Source organism: Trichophyton verrucosum, assembly GCF_000151505.1.
Source record: "Trichophyton verrucosum HKI 0517 chromosome Unknown contig00807_1.f1.exp, whole genome shotgun sequence".
NCBI lineage: Eukaryota > Fungi > Ascomycota > Eurotiomycetes > Onygenales > Arthrodermataceae > Trichophyton > Trichophyton verrucosum.
In genome coordinates, this window is record NW_003315250.1 from 11,800 (window position 1) to 29,966 (window position 18,167).

Below are 18,167 nucleotides of genomic sequence, written 5' to 3' on the forward strand. Positions count from 1 at the left end.
TCATAGAAAGAAAAACAGAAACATGGACAGGAGGATAATCGTGAGAGCGTAAAAAAAAAATGAACGGGCTAAAGGGCAAGAAAATATGGAAAAAGTCCGCCGCGATGCATATAGTAAAGGATGAAATAGGGATGGTGGATCGAGGACAGGGTTAGGGTAACCCGTTGTATGATAAAGAGGAAAGGGGTGGAGAAAGGTCGCCTATGGAGGAAGACTTATATAGAAAAAAGCGTGCGAGAGTGATAACCGAAATAACACGTTTTCCTGGGCTTACGGGTTTATGCTGAAACGAGGTCAAAAAGTGGCATAGGGGGTATCAGTAGGTAAAGTAGCCTGAGGGCCTGAAGTTATCGACTAGGAAGACTTGTTGCTGCTGCTGCCATTGCTATTCCCGTTACCATTGGCAGCAGGCTTCATCCAGGGATGATTCATTACTTCAGTAATAGATATTCTCGTCTGCACATTCCGATCAAGCATTCGACGAATCAGATTGAGACAGTCATCAGTGAACGGTAAGAAGGGAACGCGCAGTGGGTGGTCCATGATTTCGTTGATGTTGTAGAATGGATTTTCCTTGTAGATTATTGTGTAGAGGAGGATTCCCAGGGCCCAGACATCCTGCTCCTTGCCGAGATACGGTTTTCCCTGTAGAACTTCGGGTGCAGCGTAGTCTAAGTCCTTACTGTTAGTAAACCACTAGGTTTTTTCAAAGAAAAAAAAAAATTGGTTGATGGCTGCATGCATACCTATGGTGCCAACAAACACATCAAACGGGCCACTGCGAATGTATGCTGCACTTCCAAAGTCAATCAGCTTGATCCTGCCTTCGCCATCGAGAATGACGTTTTCATCCTTGATGTCTCGGTGGACAACAGACGCCTTGTTGTGTAGATGGTCGATGGCACTGGCGACCTGGTAGAAGATGTTTCGGCATTCGTCTTGCTCCATGTTTGCACGGAGCTCGACATAATCAAACAGATCCATGCCTGGAAGACCATGCGGTACCATTTCAATATAGTAGTTGACGTCATCTTCAAAGAAACCTTCCATCTCAACAATGTTCGGATGGCGGTTGCCTTCGCGGCGTAGGAAGTTTAGAACATGGATTTCCAGCGGCACCGTGCCTAGGACCCTATCTCGTGTCCATGTGTCGACCAGGATTCTGTTCTTGGTGACGTATTTGAGGACAACCTTTTTCGACGGGTCTCGTCTGGACCGGGTCAGTTTCACCTGTCCGTAAGCGCCTTCTCCCATATCTTCCAGGATTACGTAGTCGGATATGCTCTTCTTGGTTGGGACGTCGTCATTCGCAGGAACGGCCACCCTGGCTTCCGCTGCCCGTTGCAGAGGCTGTGGAACAAGAGGCTCAGATGCAGCCTCTGTCAACTGTTGAGTCAAGAGAGATGACTGGGATAACGGTTCCCCAGACGGCGACTCAACCTGTGGTATTCTCTGAGCCGATAGAACGGGAGACACCTGGCCTGGAGAGATAGGAGGAACCTCAGACACTTTCCTCGCTTTGTTGGGTAAACAGAGCATGTCATCCTCCGTAGGTGAATGAAGCTGCCTAGAATACGATACCCATAGTGCAAACACATCCTCCGTAGACCGCACGGCATTGCTGCCGTTCTCTCCCTCGGACGAACTGCTCTGGTCGGATCCAGCAGTAGGCTTGCTGTTCTCAGGTAGCGCACATTTACTTTTAACCACCCGCATCTGTACGTCGACCGTGAGCTTGGAACCATCTTTATGGCACGCCGGCAGGCCCACAGGTCGCAGATCTGTCATGGACAATTTTGATTCACTATGCCGCATCATGAATAAGGCTCGAGCCCTTCGGAATCCGTGTTCCGAAATAACCACACCGTCCACAAGGGGAGTGTCGTCCTGCTCAGTCAGAATGCTGAGAAATTCATCAAAATGTGGCAACAGGTCCGTAACCTGGGAACCCTCTGTTTTTGGGTCGCCGAATAAAGTAGCAGTGAACGCCGAGTTGGCACTGATGATCTTTAGAGTTTTGGCACAGAGAACCATCATGCCAGCGATATGTGGGAAGCAAGATATGCGGAAAGCATGAGATCCAGAGACGGGCGTCAAGGTCAGTGGGATGCTGTTGTCATCCCGGGCGCCAAATGCAGTGAAGTGTCTTTGTTCGTTGATCTTAGAGAAGTCAGGCTTTCCGCAGCCAGTCGGAAACCGCTCGGGCACATTAGGTAGGAGCTTGAAGATAGAAGAACCCCTTTGAATAACCATTCGGTCCCATATTTGTTCAGTATCGCCGCTGACGCTGGTCACCCTGCCTCTATCATCAAATTCCATGGTAACAGCGTGTTCAGTGATTTCTTCGACAACCCAAATCAGCCCTCCTCTCTTCTCCATCACCCAGAGACTTGCTGAGCCCGTTGTGCCGTTCCTCTTCTGGATAGGAACAACCTCGCCGCAAAGTAGCACTCCACGCGATTTTTTGGATGAATGATTAGGGTTCTTGGGTTGTTTGGTTCCGTTGTTGCCGTTGCCGTTGCCGTTGCCGCTATCACTTGTAGCGCTTGAAGACGGGGAGCTATTCAGAGCGTTTGCTTTTCGCGTAACTCGGGACGGTGGTTTGCTCAGTAACTGTGCAGTAACGCCGCTTCCCAGGCCGAATAGCTTACCGGGAGCCGCCTTGCGAGGTGATTCCTCATGGCGGTATTCTGATTCTGGCGTCGGGATCTGTGTACCTTGAAGCTTCGACGCCAGCCACTCTCTTCTTTCTCTTTGAATCAAATCTAGAATGCTTATCTTCCTGAATTCACTCTGGGTAACTCCAAATATGAGGCACGCAAGGTCGTTGGCTGCAAGGATAGTCCACTTAGGCTTGGTTTCGGTGGTAAACACAGCCTGCGTAGGAAGCGATGATTTGCCGCTGTGGACGTGCATGGTGGGCGTCATGCATCCAAAGCCAAAGGACGAGGTACTCCGGTTCGAATGGAATTCCACGGCGGAGTATGGCTCTGTTATGGCACCCATGGACTTACCGTGCTGCGACAGGGATCCGATATCTGTATATGTCCTCTTCAGACTAACTCGTCTTGATGATGGAGCGGACTTTCTGCCTCTCGCGCGAGGCGTTGCTCGCTCCGACGTCACTGGACTCAAATGCTGCTGCTCCCTGCCACTGAACCTATCCTGTGGGGACCTCATGTCTGCAGGACTGTATGTTTGATAGGCTCCAAAGGCACGGTCGAAGATATTTCCTCCTCCTTCGGGAACTGGCGGCCCCGTAGCCGGTCCCACAGAGTAGTTAGCTGCATCATAACTGCCCAGCAGGTTCGAACGGGAGAGTATGTCCATCATCCACTGTATCTCGTTTTCATCGCTCATCTGGGCTGGGCCATCAATCTGACCCGAGTCGTTTGCAGCCAGCCCAATTCGGTCCCGGAGAAAGTCGATAGACCGCTTTAGGAGATTCTGTCGACTATTTAGTAGGTCGTCCGATTGTTTCGCAAAGGAATAGGAGTGCAGTGACTCTGATGGAAATCGGTAGAGGTCCTCGACACCCGGCGAAATTGTGCCGTCGGACGGGTGTGTGGATGGTATGGTGGATTTGCTGTTATTATGATTATTATTATGATTTTGCTGTGACTGGGACGGCGGCTGTATCGAAGACGAAGATGTCAAGGCAAAGGGGAGAGAAGGAGCTCTCGAAGATTGTCGTATGCGAGGCAGGCCAGACGAGCTGAGCCCATGGTCATGTTCGAGCAGAGGAGATCTACACCGGGTGCATGATACCGCACAAGGCTGTCAGCTAACTTGAAACTGCGGTTCCATCGGCGAAGGGTAACTAAGCAGTATAGCCTGTATCCACGGACGAAGGACTGACCTTGCGAGATAGTCGTAATCAACAGACGAAGTGTCTATGGAGAGGGATTTGGGGTCCTCGCTCATCTCTCCTTCGCGGTTCGAGGTTCTGGTATCGTGAGGCGAGTGCATCTGGCTGGAATCAAAACGCCCATCGCCGTTATGAATGCCTGCTCTCTCGCCTAGCTCATACAGACCAGGTCAGTTATAAATAAATATGATAAAAAAAACAAACAAGCGGCGCAAGAGATGAAGAAGGTTGCTAGATGTCGCTGTGAGGGTGCCACAAGATCGTTTCCCTTGCAACCAATATCTTTCGCCTACGCCGGACTGGAGTGACCGAGGTGACTGACTGACCATTCTGATAGCCCATCCCCTCAGTCTCTGACATGACACAAAAAGGGGAATACAAGAAGAGATCCCAGGCGTTAGTCCTTGTCGGTGTTTCTTTTCGGTGGTTACGGAGGCAGACGGTCTTCTCCAGATGAAACAACCTGCGCTGTCCCTCGCGTTCCTAGAGTCGCATAGCAGAGCAAGGGTCGGCGGTCACGAAAGACAGGCTAAAATAAGAAACGAAAGTGACCCCAAAAAAAAAAAAAAAGGCCCCAGTGTGGGAGCTGATGAAGGAGTGGTCGATGTGATGCTTGCTTAGTCCCTTACGTCACTGACGGGCCCTGGTCATGTATATATAGTGTAGGAATTGGGATGGCGGAGTTCCGTTGGCCGCTGAAGGGGGGCGGCGCTGTCTGACTCAATCCAGGCAACCAGTTGCAGCCGCAGAGGATGAAGCAGATGCGATGCAGCGGCCTTCTGTCTGCTTCTCGTCCTGCTGATTTATAACTATACGGAAGGGCGAGCGGCGTGCAGTTGGGCGTCCCTCGAGGCTTGCGGAGGAAAGGGAGCGATGGCCAGCCCAGCAACAGGCAGCTAGGCGGAGGACGGCAGCCTGGCAGGGAGAGAGGCAGAGGGAGAGAGCTAAGGGAATCCGTAGACAGCCCAAGAACGACCAAGATGCAGTCTGATATCTTTCCGTTCTCCCTTCTGCGATATGTCTTCAGGCTGCTTCTTGGGTTTAAGGGCAGTTACATGTAGTTATTATATCGACTATTATTTTATTATCGCCTGCCTTGAAAATAAAAAAATTTATGCACGCCGGGCCAACCAACGTATTCCACTAGTTAATCAACACTTAGGAATCTAAAAAAAAATACTACTAACATTCTTACTCTTAGCCATATAGTTCTTACATTTAATAGTTATCCTTAATGCCGTAAGGTAGTTGTAAAATGAGGCTAGGTATTAAGGAAGAGTAGACAGGAAACGTATCAACAGGCAATAACCAGGGACAGAAGCATAGCAGGTCAGGCTGGGTGAACTTCCCGCCGCCTTGATAACTAGGTAGTTATTTAATATCATCGTCCGTGTCGTACGATACGTCCAGGTCCCCTCTATCATTCAGTTAGTTACTTAGTTAGATGATAAACAAAATATTACGTATATCATGATATATGACTTACCCCAAAGCCCAGCTTTCTTCAGGGACTCCATCGTGCTATCCCAATCTACTCCGTACTCTGTGCATTAATTCGAAAGTCGAGAGCCTAGCAAGCTGTTACTCGATGCTCAAGGCACCTTCAAGAGCGCAGCGAGGCCAGGCTGTGTAGTTGTCGGTTCGCGAAAGTGGCTTGCTGGTTAGCGAGCTGTGTCTGGCTCGTGGTGCTAGTTCACGAGCCTGGTTGGGCCCGAGGTCAACAAGGAGCTCCTTCGGATAAGGCTGCAGGTTGCAGTTCGCCTGGGGAAAGGAGACAGTCAACCCGTGAGCAAGTTAGTTACGGAGTACTTGTCTATCAAATGATCCATTCACTTGTGTCTGTCACACGAGTTGGCGTTGGAAGCGTGAAAATATCACGGGTGGAAACGTTGCTGTTGGAATATTTCTTATACGTCGATCTTTAGTTATGCTACCTAGTTACCGTCACTTCACTGACCCGGGGACTGTTGTCGCCGCCGCTGCTGCATCGACTGCGGTGCATGCTGTAAATCAGAGAGGAGCAAATCTCCAGCAGCTGCCCGGCTGTCACTCTGGGCCTCAGGGTCATCAAAGATAGATTTCAGGGGCACTCGTCTCTGCTCGGGAGGCGCGGATGCGCTCGTTGCAAAGCTTGGCCGGGCTTGATCGTCGCCCAGGATCCAAGCGAAGGATGAATCCCGGACCGAGGTTCGTGTTGGTCGGCTCGGATGCATTGTCATCGATGCTGTCGTATTATTGTATTTGATGTTATTTCCCATCTTTGCTGGCAGAGTGTTGTTGCTGTTGGTGGTTGCAGTAGTGACGCTGCTTGGCGGCGACTGCGGCGACTGCGGCTCCTTCATGCTCGTCTTGTTCTCGGCAGCGATAGTAGCCTTGTCTTCGCCCTTCTCGCTCGACTCTACTCGCGCAGGGTTACGGGCTATGGCAGTCTGGGCTCTTCCTCTGGTCGGAGAATCGTCGCTGCTCCGAGCGTTGGATGGAGGATGTACTTCTCCTCCAGTGCCGGTAGAGTCCAGTGGAATCGAGGCATCTTCAAGACAGGTCTTCACCTTTCGAATGGCAGCGACGGCATCATTAATTGCCGATAGGCTGGCCTCTGTCTCTGCGCCTTTCTCCTCAGCTGCTCCTGATGGGGCCGGCTGCTGGGTATGCAAAACATTCAGTGCATCCTCTAACATCATCGCCAAGTCTTTATTCCTTTGCTCCATCGTGGCCACCCTCAGCTGCAACTCTCTAACTGTAGCGAGTGATAGTCGAGGTGGACTGGGGGAATCCCATACCGGGCCATCATGGCTAAATAATGCAGAGTTCGTCCCGCCTGCTTGAAGACCCTGCATGTTGCGGCGAGCTTCAGTCACCGCACCACGTACGGCTTTTGTGACGCCCCAGCCTTCTGCCCGACGATACAGGCCCTCCGAAACATCCTGGAATATAGAGTCAAGGCGTTTCGCGGTTAGCCTGTTCGGTGAACTGCTCGGGCTATTGAAAATATCTCGAGTAATGGATCTGCTCTTCTGTCTACTGGGTAGAGACATCCCGAACCTAGGAGGAGGAGACGCGCAGTTTTGGACCGTCTGGGGAATATTTCTGCCGGAGTACTTATGAACAAGGTAAGAGGCACCTTCACACGTTGTGTTGTGCTCTAGATAGAGACCATCTAGAACAAAAGTACGTGGTTTGATAGGTTTTGGAGACGGATATCTTAGTAGAAGGGACAAGGCAGTCGAGTAGTCCGCTTCCATCACTATTACAGCCCATCAGCATCTCACTTGGTGTAATTGATGTAGCCATAACCAATACTTACACTGCCATCGAATACGTAGTAACATTGAAACACATATCATGTCAATTAGTGATGCCCTCACGTTCTCGGCAATAACCAAGTCCCAGACGGCAAGCACGTCGTCAAAGGGGAACTCCCGGCCAAACAAGAGTCTTATCCATCGCCTACACAAAGTTAGCTCTAACTCTAGCTCTGACATGGAATGAGAACTCACGTCAAGAATATCTGCGGCAAGACTTCAATAGCAACAAGATGGTCAGCCAGTTCAGGGTCTATCTTTCGCAGTATGCCCAGATGAATATGTTGGCTTCGCGCAATGATAGACGATACTTCCGAGCTCCCTCCTCCACCACTCTTGCTATCGTTATGTTCATAGAACTCCTTAGCAGTTTGCATAATAGCGCAGAAGAGGATAAAGGAGTCATGCTCGATGTATGTTGGATCGAGGGACTGTAGCATCAACGCCTGTTCACCAGCAGCAGCGAAGGCTACGTCCTCATTCAGGGTTTGCAGATCAATAGCATCTTGCGTTACTACCCACAGTATAGGAGCGAGCAGCTCATGCATTCCTTGCCTGTAGCCCAGATCTGGGTTCAGTTTGACAAATACGAACAGGATGTTGAGAAGCCTGAGTTTGACTATCGGATCGTGAAAGAAGCTGTTTTCCTGGAGACATCTTTCAAGATCCTGGGATATCTCGGCTCTGATCTGTTCATCCCGTCGAAGTGATTCCCATGGTGACTTTGGGTAACTGTTAGTATGATGTTTATACAATTGTATAGCCTTGCGTTGTGGTGCACATACTTCAGCGTCCTCTGCCAACGGATCAACTGTAGATGACAGTTCATCCGGGTTATCAATGTATTTGAGAAAATGCTGCTTTACCGAGGTATATGCCTCTCTAGAGTCTGATAGCTGTATTGACCATCGGGTCCTATCTATCTCCTTGTGCAGGAGGAATGCCTAACAGGGTGTAAGCATGGGGGCTCAGTGGCAAGTTGATATCGGAAGGACAGAGGTAAAGAAAGACACACCTTCCAGCACACTGACCGCAATCCATCCTCACACGGATTAGATCCCTTATCCCCGGTCTCTAAAACCTGTTTCAATTCATGGAGAGAGCGTATCTCTGGCTGGTGGAAGGTGGTATTCCATAGAGCCCTGGTGAAGAGACGGTTAGAAGGTGCCGTAGCTAGGATGTGCCGGGTTGTACAGGTCTAACCGAGATTCCTCCACAGATCTCATTGCATTTAACAGGAGTCCGTGGGACTCTGGCACTGTCTATATCAGATATCTTGGGTTTATCCTTTTGGAGCCGGGCCAGTTGGCGATGCGGGTGTTTGTAGTCTCAAGTCACGCCGCCGTCCGGAGGTTTAAAATAGTGACTGGACGAGTCACCAAGCCTGAGCTTCCAGCACAGCTAGCTAGCAGGGTATAATAGATGTATCGAGAGAAGCCTCAGCCCCCCATCGTCAAGTCTGCTCTGAGTGAACCGTACGGGTGGTCTGTCCCAAGGCTCGACGGGCACCGAAGTTGGGCGTTAACTTCACCAGAGAAGTCTAGTCAGTTAACTAGTTAGGGGGGAGACTTTGATTGGCAAGTGGTGGGCTTAGTTTTAACTAGCGCATGTTGTTTTTAGTTAAAGCTTTACCTGAAGAACACCACCCTTGGCCTCCTAGAACAACAACTAACCATCCCCACGCTGGATAAGATATCCAAGGACGCAGCGAGGACGCTGACGCTTGGGATGTAGGGGAAGCAGGTCCCGAGGAGAAGGATACTAGGCGCCTTGGACTCTGGTTGACAGTGGAAGACAGAGAAGAAGGAGTGGCCACCGCCAAACGATGTCAGCAGATCTCTTTGCGGCGTTTGGACAGCCTGATTCCTCATCACAGCCCACCACCGCCTCGAACGATGCCAACTTGTCGACAACCGGACCGGTCAAGGGACAGCCCGGTGCTTTGTTAGACACGGATGTCGACCCAAGAGATGCTACTGCGCCACAGACCTCGATATTTGAATCCTGGCAGCCACCTGCGCTGGAGCGGGCGAGCAGTGATGCCGAGGTGCTCTTTGATGCCACGACGGAACCACCTCCGGGTAGCAACGACGGAGATGCAGACGACGATGAGTGGGGGGAGTTTGAGAGTGCAGAGCAGTTGCCGATAGCTCAGCAGGAGGGATCTCTTGGTCTACAGCACCAGGTCATCGATATCAGCAACAGCAGCAACTTTGGGAACTCTGCCACATCTCGAAAGCCATCTTTCCATCAGACTGCTAATTCTCAGCCTCAGCCGGAGAATGTCATCGATCTGCTATCTATCGACGATGATCCTGCAAGAACTACAACAGGTTATTCTACGGGTGATCGACCGGTCCGGTATCAAATAGGTCAGACATCAGGCGAGGAGATGCTAGTTGCTGCCCCTCCAGGGAAGAACAAAAACAAAGAAATAATTGAGATTAAAGAAGAAGAAGATGATGATGATTGGGGTGAATTTATTGACGGAGCCGAAGATGCTGGCACTAAGGCCCAGCAGCAGCAACAGCAACAGCCAATCCCTACCTCGTCGTCAGGGCGCGCTCAGGTAACAGCAGCCTCACCTGGGACCAGCTTGAATATGGGGAAAACAGTGACACGCAAGGCAGAAACCAGCACCTCGTCGGTTCGACCTACAAATATTCCACCGCCCTCGATCCTCCTGCCGCTTTTCCCGCCTTTATTGGAAGAGTCAAGACGAAAAGCGGCAGGTTATGCAAAGCGGAAGGGAGACGGCAGCAGCCCGCTGCCTGATGGTGAGTTCGCCAACCAGCTGGTATCTGAGATCAGAACCATGGCCCACGTCGTGTCCGGGCGCCATCTACGGTGGAAACGAGACCAAATACTCAGCCAAAGCACTAAAATAGGCCCCGCCAGGTCTGGACGATCCGGGGGCATGAAATTGAGCAGTGTCAACAAATTAGAGAATGTAAAGGAAGAAAAAGAGGCAGTGGAGGTGGTCGAGGCGTGGAAGAGGTGCAGTGGCCTGCTCAACTCGGTGGTTACATCAAGGGGGAAGAACCCGATGCCAACCCTGTCGCTGAGCACGCAAGTACGAACTGCTACTGCTGACGAGGGTGCGCTGAAATCCGCGCATGCCTGCGCCCTCTGCGGACTGAAGAGAGAAGAGAGAGTGGCCCGAGTCGACGATGGGGTGAGCGATAGCTTTGGAGAGTGGTGGCTCGATCACTGGGGACACGCGGACTGCGAGGCCTTCTGGAAATCCAATGCCGCCAAGCTCGATCAAAGATGAGCTCTCTTCCTCCAGCTCTCCGAAACTCTTATTATCCTAACGATAACGAATGGGTGGTATTTTATCTCCTGATAAAAAAAAAAAAAGATAAAAATAATAGAATATTCAACCACCTTTCGGCTTGCCACCGCGCTATGCAAATCCCTGCATCAAACTGAAGCAGGCCAAGGCCCGGCTGGGGGTCGAACGCATCCTCCTTGCTCAGGAGAAGGAGCCGGCAAGGATGTCCACGAACGAAAGCAACGTCTTTTTTTTTGCCCTTCTTTTTTTCTCGGGAAATCGAAGAATGAACGAAACCGTCTTGCCTCGCCCAGCTGGCATGAACAGTCAGCTCCGTCCTCCGCGTGTAGACTAGTCAGGACCGGGTTCCAAGGGAGCCTACCAGCACCGATCCGTGGGCCGGCCGGTTCGCCAGCAGAAGAAGACTAGTCGTCGTCGGTGCCGTTCAGTCGTCTGATGTATGTATGATAATATGACACCTTTACTGACCACCGTCCTATCACTGGAGGCATGATCGAAGCGGGGTTTCGGGCCGTCACGGCTTTTCGAGGCCACTAAGAGACCTTGGGGGATGTTTCAAAATGGCTCATCGGCGTAAGTGGCTCAGGCGAGTGATGTATGATGGTACGATCGCAACGCTGGATCTTCGGTAGCTCCCAAGTAGACGATTATTATTGTTGTACGTGTTAGAGTGACTTACGGAGCACGCAGCTTGGGATGAAACCGACCATCGACGGCGGTCTTGGGGGAGGAGGATCTCGTTTCTGCTTTGTTTCAATCCTGCCATGAGACACGCAACGACGGGGGCTTCAGGATCTGCCGGCTGAGCTGCAGGAGGGAGTCGACTAGCTTGCTTGGATGCTTTGCTTTGCCTGCTTTACTTTCGTGACTTGCTTGCTGGCGCTGCTGGCTGGCGTTACTTGCTGGCTGGCGAGTCAACTAGTTAGTTAACTAGTTAGTTATCGATAAGAGGGCCAACCGCCTTGGCCTCGGGCAGCAGCGAGAGAGCAGAGAACAACAGTTCATGCCGGCCGGGGACATGGATGGGGGGCGATACGAAGGAGGCAGAGGGGAGTCTTGCTCTCTGGCTGCTGTAGCTGCTGTAGCTGTTGTAGCTGTAGGGAGATAGAGTAGTCATACAAAGTAGGTACTGCTGGTCTATAGAGCCGGTCAACCTGGTACTGGTAACTTAGTGAGTTAGGTAGCTATGTAGCTCGTTAGTTATGTGGAATCCAGCTAGTTATGTCGTCATTGCAGGAGGCCCGAAGAAACCGCTCTCCCAACGCCTGCGAATACGAACTCTCGAAGGCAGAGAGACAGACACAGCGAGCGTGAGAGCGAACGGCGTGCGATGACAGGCTCAGCTTCGACTGTCCACAGCATCAGGTGCAGCGTGTCAGGTCACCGTCTCTAAGGCAGCATCCAAAAGGCGTGACCCCCCCGAGCAGTTTCACCGAGCTTCCCTTCACTCTCTCCCTTTGCCCCGTTGGTTGGTCTTCTCCAGCTTCACTTTCCTGCTCCTCCTGCTCTCTCTGCTCCTGTCTCTGCGTCGTTCTGCTGCGTCTTCTTTTCTTTTTTGCTTGCCAGTCCGGACAAAATTCACCGTCCATTAGGGGGGTGCATACATACATTACATCCTCACGCTCGAGGCCGTCCATCCTGCTCCGGCTTCAACCTCGTCAAACCTTCTCCTTTAAGCCGTCTTGCCTTGCTGTCTCTCCCTTTCTCTCTCCTCTTCACCAACCCAGCTTTCCGCCGAACAAAAACCCTATAAACAGGCAGATACGCATCCAGACTCAATATATCGTCCTCAGCCCCTTGCTACGATCATAAACCGAAGCATCTTGAGCTCCACGAACCTCTCCGCCCGGCCCCCTGTCCCTCCCTGAGAGAGTCTAGCCCGGCGGCATATCTCTCTTCGCCAGCTCTCCCTCCCCGTCGTACCCGTCTCCACCTCTCGGCCCCTTGGGCGATATTGCAAATTCAACGATCCCCCGGAAACATTCATAAAAAGGGGGGGGTGGTTTCCGTCTGCTGCTCCCTTTTTTTTCATTTCTCAACTCTAGCAGAGCACACTAAGAAAGCGAGTGGTTGTTTGATATCTGGTTACAACGGGCGTGAACTCCCAGTAAACCTTAACTGAAGCGAGCGTGCCAGCCAAAAGACGAACCCAACGACCACCCGACATATTCCCCAAGTCACTCGCCGGGGGAGGAAGAAGGAGGAAGAGCAAAGAAAGCAAGAGAGCTAAAAGAGAGCTAAAGAGAACGGCGGGCTCTGTTCATTTCCGCTGCCAGCCTGCCTGCCTGTCTGTCTCTAGAGAGGACCCTCTTGTGCCGACATCCAGGCCGGACTCCGAGCAACGAACCCTTATCCCTCGAAACTATCTTAATTAGTTAACTTACAGCACTTTACTACCCAAGGCGCCTGGTGTCTTGTCTGGGTGTGTCTGACTTTCTTTGAGTTTGGCTGCTTAAATACCGAACTGCGCCTCCCTCAAAAACACCAGGCAAACACCCAACTACTTATTCTGAGCACAACTGTCCGCCTGTCCGGGACACGACAACCTGCCGCCCTTCTTGAGATATACCATTTACTAGTACTTCGTCCAAAAAAAAAAAAAAAGAAAGCATCATGGGGCTCTCTTATAACATCTACATCAACTCGAATAAGATATTCGGCTGCAAGCACTGCAAAACTCATCTTGCAGATTATCATGACATCATCAGTCGGGTAGGCTGTCTCGCTCACTCCTCCCCCCTCCCGCATGTTCAACTGTTTGGCTGACGAGAGGAAATATAGAATTTCCGTGGACAGCATGGCAAGGCCTACCTGTTTGAAAATGTTGTCAACATCAACGCCTCGGAGTCTGAGGAACGCAACATGACAACAGGCAAACACGTTGTCCGTGACATCCACTGCACACAGTGCAACGAGACCGTAGGCTGGAAGTACGACAAGGCCTACGAGACGTCAGAGAAGTACAAGGAGGGCAAGTTCATTCTGGAAGCTGAACTGCTCTCCGTCGTCTACTGAGCAGTCTTATTTCTCTCCTCTCTGGGCGGCAGGCCTTGTCCTAACTCAGCTTTCTTCTCGACTTCTTTCTATTATCCGCCCAACACCTTGTTTCCTTTTTATCTCATTTCCGGCAACTCTTTCTTTGACTCTGGCTGCCGTTCCCACTGGCACAAGAAGAAGATAGTTACTCGGCAAGGCACGAAAACGCGACATGTTGCTGGAACGGTCATTTTACTTAAAATATGCTTTACAACCGGATCTCAGGACCTTAAAGATTCCTCCTTACACAGCTGCGACGAATGGCGTTTTCAAACAGGGTATTAATGGGGGGTGCTAAGGTGTGCGGTGTGCGGTGTGCGGTGTTTGTGCTTTCTCTCTCTCTCCCTCTTTCTCTCTTTCTTCTTTCCTTCTTTTATGCAACTTGAGTTCGTGCTCTGGGTGGTGAACTGGGGGGATTTAGGCGCCGAATCATTTTATTTTTTAAAAGGAGAACTGGAGGTTTCTTCCTTTTTTTATCTATCACCATCGGGATTCCGGCGTCTATCACTTTCCTCTCTTCTTTTTCATTCCCTTTTTCCCTGGCACTGGTTTGTCGATACTGCATTCTCCCCTCCGTCTTACACTAGTTATCGGAGTCAACCAACTATTACTCTTTTCTAATTTACCCTTGGTTGTTACTAAACCCTCCTCGACCCCGATACGTTTACTCTTGTTTGTCCAATTGACTGCCAAAGTAAACTTATCCTCTTCTTAAATCAGTCTCATTCAGCCTACAAAAGGCTCTAGACTTGGTTGACCGCATCTAGTTATGTATGGAGCGGCTCCACAATATCAAAGTCACACATGTATAGTTGGCTGATCAAACCACCCTTACATTCACATCGACACCTATAACAACTACATAATGCTCATATAGTATATACTATCTCAGGTACTCCATTCATCAAACCTGTACATGCACACGCAGTTATCGTTCAACCGTCCCTCGGTGGCCAGCATTGCGATCTTGCTCCAGCCGAGGGACGACGCCTCGGCCTTCTAACTACTCAGCTCCCCACCTCCTCTTTATCGGTGGGACCAAGAGGCCGGCCTGAACTCCGTATATACAGTTTATTGCCCAAGGATACAGCTAAATAACTGTCTATCGTTAAGAAAAATAATTAACAGGCGACTCTCTTTGTTAGTTCAGCAAAATGGCGACGAAAGATACCATGAACGCCGTAGTCTTTAAAGGCCCACGGCAGATCATCGTCGAGAAGAGACCTGTTCCCAAGATCCAGGACCCTCAAGATATTATCGTCAAAGTCACATATACTGCATTATGCGGGAGGTATGCCTTGCCATTATCTTATCTCTAAAATCGGATATGCTAATTAAGACCTCATAGCGAGCTTCATGTATACCGCGGCCACCAGCCGTCCGGAGTTGACTTCATCATGGGCCATGAATTCACCGGCACCGTAGTAGATGCCGGCAGTGACGTTAAGACTGTGAAAGTTGGGGACAAAGTTGTCAGTCCTTTCACGGCATCATGGTATGGGCCGTCTACATTTCTCTACTCGTAATATAGCTCGTGCTGACATATTGTATGACTATAGCGGAGACTGCTTCTACTGCAAATCCGGTTTCTCATCTCGATGCGTAAAGAGTCTTCTCTTGGGCTGTCCAGCCCTCGACGGCGGCCAGGCTGAATACGTTTGTCAACGACATATATATGTGAATGACACCTCGAGTCTCAATTCTACTAACTTCTCCTAGGTACGTATGCCACTAGCCGACGGTTCCGTTATGAAAGCTCCAGAGGGCATCAATGAGCATTGCCTAGTTCTAATGGCAGATATCTTCCCAACGGGATTCTTTGCTGCCCAAAACGGCTTCAAGCACTTCAAAAAAGAGCAGATTCCCGAGTTGACTGTGGTTGTGATGGGGTGTGGCCCCGTGGGACTCTGTGCTCTTATCAACGCCGAGGAATACAAGCCTAAGCACTTACTGGCCGTTGATTCGGTGCCTTCACGCCTTGAACTTGCCAAGTCCCTTGGAGCAGAGCCATGGAACTTCCAAACTGACCGAGAGGGTCTTGAGAAGCGTGTTAAGGAGCTGACTGATGGGCGTGGAGCTGATATTGTGATCGAAGTTGTTGGCTTGAGTCCGGCTCTCAAGATGGCCTTTGATCTTCTGCGGCCGTGGGGTGTTATTAGCAGCGTCGGCGTTCACAATGCTGAGGTGAGCCCAATCTTCTTTTGTAATTGCGTTGTGAGAGCCCCTCCCTTGCTAACGAACTTGGATATTCCTAGATCCCATGGAATGGAAATCAGGCGTATGGCAAGAATCTCACCATCCAGATGGGACGATGCCCGGTGAGGTCGATATTCCCTGAAGCTCTCGCCATGCTTGAGAAGAAGCAACACCTGCTCGGGTAAGGATGGCCTTGCAATGCTTTCTCGGGGGGTATAGTTGGCTAACTGGATGCTGGTATAGGTTCATGGCGGATAAGATTATGCCCCTAACTCAAGCGGTTGAGGGATATGATATTTTTGATAAAATGAAGGTCCAGAAGGTCATTTTCAAGGCTGATGAATAATGATGCATCCGCGTTGTTTTGCTACTACTCAGATAAGATATAGTCATCTCAAGCATCTCATTTAAAAAACAATATGTTATACTTGCTAGAACAGCTTGATATCGAATTCTTCAGTGAGCAAGAGCAGCGAAGGAAGTATCATTCTGTAGTCCTAAAGCAGCTAGACTGGAAAACCGAAGCTTATATTGAACTAGGCCCGAAATAATTTAGCGGATGATGACTAAGCAGCATTTCGCCCATTCCGCGTTCTCGAAATGATAAACATCAGAAAACAGCAGAAACAGCGAGAAGGAATCAACAAGCAATAACAACCCCTTGCACTCCTTGGGGATGGCCTGGATACTTTACTTGGTCCATAGATGGCCGATCCCCTGCCTGAAGCCGAAAGCGTGAACTTACAACGGTGACCACCAGGATGAGGCCGTATCTCACTAACATTCAAGTCGTGATTCAAGAGATGAGAGAAGCGAGCATTCCGGTCTTCTCATGACATCCCACATACTCAAAGAACTGCTGCTCCGGCTTCAGGACAAGGACTTCGTGGAACAAACGGAGGGAAACGTTGTTATCCAGCCTCTTGGCGTATTTCAGGAACGTCCCAAATATGTTGAGATGAGTAGGGTGCTCTCTACTCCATTTCTCCAACGAGCCGAGACTATCCCAATAGGCTAGTCCAAAGGTGCGATCCTTAGCGACCTCAAAGGTGTCATTGTCCACGATGTCCATGAGTCGACAGCTATGGCATCCGATTTCTCTGCCCTGGTCGCGGAGGAAAGTCATACCCTCGATCAAGGGTGGTTGCATCGTATCGATGTACAACTTGTGCTCCTCGGGTGGGGTATTGGACCAATCCTGGCCAGATCGAATGACGACCAGGTTTTGTCGTCCAGGCACCTGAACTCGACGTCGAAGCGTACTGCTAATCTGTTGAGCAGCTGAGCTGGTGGTGTCTCCGGGAACGGCATCTGTTTGGCAGATGGGCATCCGGTCTCTCATGCTTCCCCAATATACGTGTTCTAAAATTGGTCCACTCGCTTTTTCTCGCATACACGCAGCCCCTTCGAGGACCTTCTCGTCAGAGGCTACGGTCTCGAATCCATCGGTGGTGGGAGAGAAGACTTCCAAAAACCAGCCGTGTTGCTGGTTTTCCGTGTCTAGACCCTCCCACCAGCTTCTGAAGTTGCTAACCTTGTTCCAACTTTCATACGTTTCCTGGCTCGGCCAATATGCAAGGATAGCAATATTGTACGAGCCGTTTGCATCAGTCACCGATGCTAACTCCCAGAATGATGGCCGTACCTCTGTATCGGTCGGGCTTTTCACAAATTCCAGTATCTTGGAGATGGCAGCGCCATCGTTTCCTGCTGCAGACGCATATTGTGCGCCTATAATGGCCATCACGATGTCTTTGACATTCTCCGTGAATCGTGATGTGTATGCTATGGTAGGCGGCTCATAGTTATCCGGCGTCTTTGCAGGCTGAGTCCGCTCCTGGGTAAGGTGCAGAGGGATAGCTGATTCAAGCATTCTCAATGAGAGTCCTAGAGATGGCGATGGATACTATTCTGTGAAGAAGCCCCTCCCCTTTTTGGTTGATGGTCGACAAGGCTCGCTTCTGGGTGAGGGGGAGAATACAGGCCTTATAAGGCTTTTTTCTACTGCTGGGATTGGCACCTGGGATAAGACTTTTGCTGCATGGTGGTACTGCATCTGAAGTATTCATGACGCCTTAGGGCCCTCTACTCACCCTGAAGCCTGAGGCACAACACGAGTGTGTAAAGAACACTGCTGGTCTGTCTGCCAGGGAACAACACAGCTGCCTGGCCCTGCTATATAACTATTTTTAAGCCGCTTAATCCAATATCAGCCCGTCTCTTAAGTCCTCTGTAGATCGCTGCAGCGAGCGAGCGCCCTTCTGGCCGTGGAACCTCTGGCCCTGCGCTTACATAATCCTCGTGTAAAGCATGAAATTTTGGCCAAAAACGGCGACGACCAAACAATTCCACCGTCTTCCTCTTCCTCTTCCTCTTCTCCTCCTCCGTCTCTTCCTCTCACCACCTCCGTCCCTCAACCGACATCGCGAATCTCCCTTCTATCTTCCTCACCTCTTCCTCTCTCTTCTCT

General features: G+C 50.5%; 6 protein-coding genes across 6 annotated transcripts; 3 read left to right on the forward strand and 3 right to left on the reverse strand.

The window, feature by feature from the left end:
• Positions 1 to 354: 354 nt before the first annotated feature.
• TRV_06742 (uncharacterized protein) lies at positions 355 to 3,969 on the reverse strand (the record flags this gene model as incomplete). Its single annotated transcript, XM_003019184.1, has 3 exons — positions 355 to 671; positions 747 to 3,748; positions 3,860 to 3,969. The coding sequence occupies 3 exons, from the start codon at positions 3,967 to 3,969 to the stop codon at positions 355 to 357; spliced, it is 3,429 nt and encodes a 1,142-aa protein (XP_003019230.1).
• A 1,848-nt stretch (positions 3,970 to 5,817) lies between these two features.
• TRV_06743 (TBC domain protein, putative) lies at positions 5,818 to 8,211 on the reverse strand (the record flags this gene model as incomplete). Its single annotated transcript, XM_003019185.1, has 4 exons — positions 5,818 to 7,112; positions 7,173 to 7,315; positions 7,366 to 8,052; positions 8,186 to 8,211. The coding sequence occupies 4 exons, from the start codon at positions 8,209 to 8,211 to the stop codon at positions 5,818 to 5,820; spliced, it is 2,151 nt and encodes a 716-aa protein (XP_003019231.1).
• A 784-nt stretch (positions 8,212 to 8,995) lies between these two features.
• Positions 8,996 to 10,444, forward strand: TRV_06744 (uncharacterized protein; the record flags this gene model as incomplete). Its single annotated transcript, XM_003019186.1, has 1 exon — positions 8,996 to 10,444. The coding sequence occupies one exon, from the start codon at positions 8,996 to 8,998 to the stop codon at positions 10,442 to 10,444; it is 1,449 nt and encodes a 482-aa protein (XP_003019232.1).
• Positions 10,445 to 13,078: 2,634 nt separating this feature from the next.
• Positions 13,079 to 13,480, forward strand: TRV_06745 (uncharacterized protein; the record flags this gene model as incomplete). Its single annotated transcript, XM_003019187.1, has 2 exons — positions 13,079 to 13,177; positions 13,247 to 13,480. The coding sequence occupies 2 exons, from the start codon at positions 13,079 to 13,081 to the stop codon at positions 13,478 to 13,480; spliced, it is 333 nt and encodes a 110-aa protein (XP_003019233.1).
• A 1,770-nt stretch (positions 13,481 to 15,250) lies between these two features.
• Positions 15,251 to 16,043, forward strand: TRV_06746 (zinc-binding oxidoreductase, putative; the record flags this gene model as incomplete). The annotated part of the gene is made up of 3 exons (XM_003019188.1): positions 15,251 to 15,685; positions 15,757 to 15,878; positions 15,941 to 16,043. 3 exons carry the CDS (start codon positions 15,251 to 15,253, stop codon positions 16,041 to 16,043), a joined length of 660 nt encoding a protein of 219 aa, XP_003019234.1.
• Positions 16,044 to 16,493: 450 nt separating this feature from the next.
• TRV_06747 (phenylacetaldoxime dehydratase family protein, putative) lies at positions 16,494 to 17,603 on the reverse strand (the record flags this gene model as incomplete). The annotated part of the gene is made up of 1 exon (XM_003019189.1): positions 16,494 to 17,603. A coding segment is annotated over one exon (1,110 nt), but the record flags the coding sequence as incomplete, so codon positions are not given.
• Between the last annotated feature and the right edge of the window lie 564 nt (positions 17,604 to 18,167).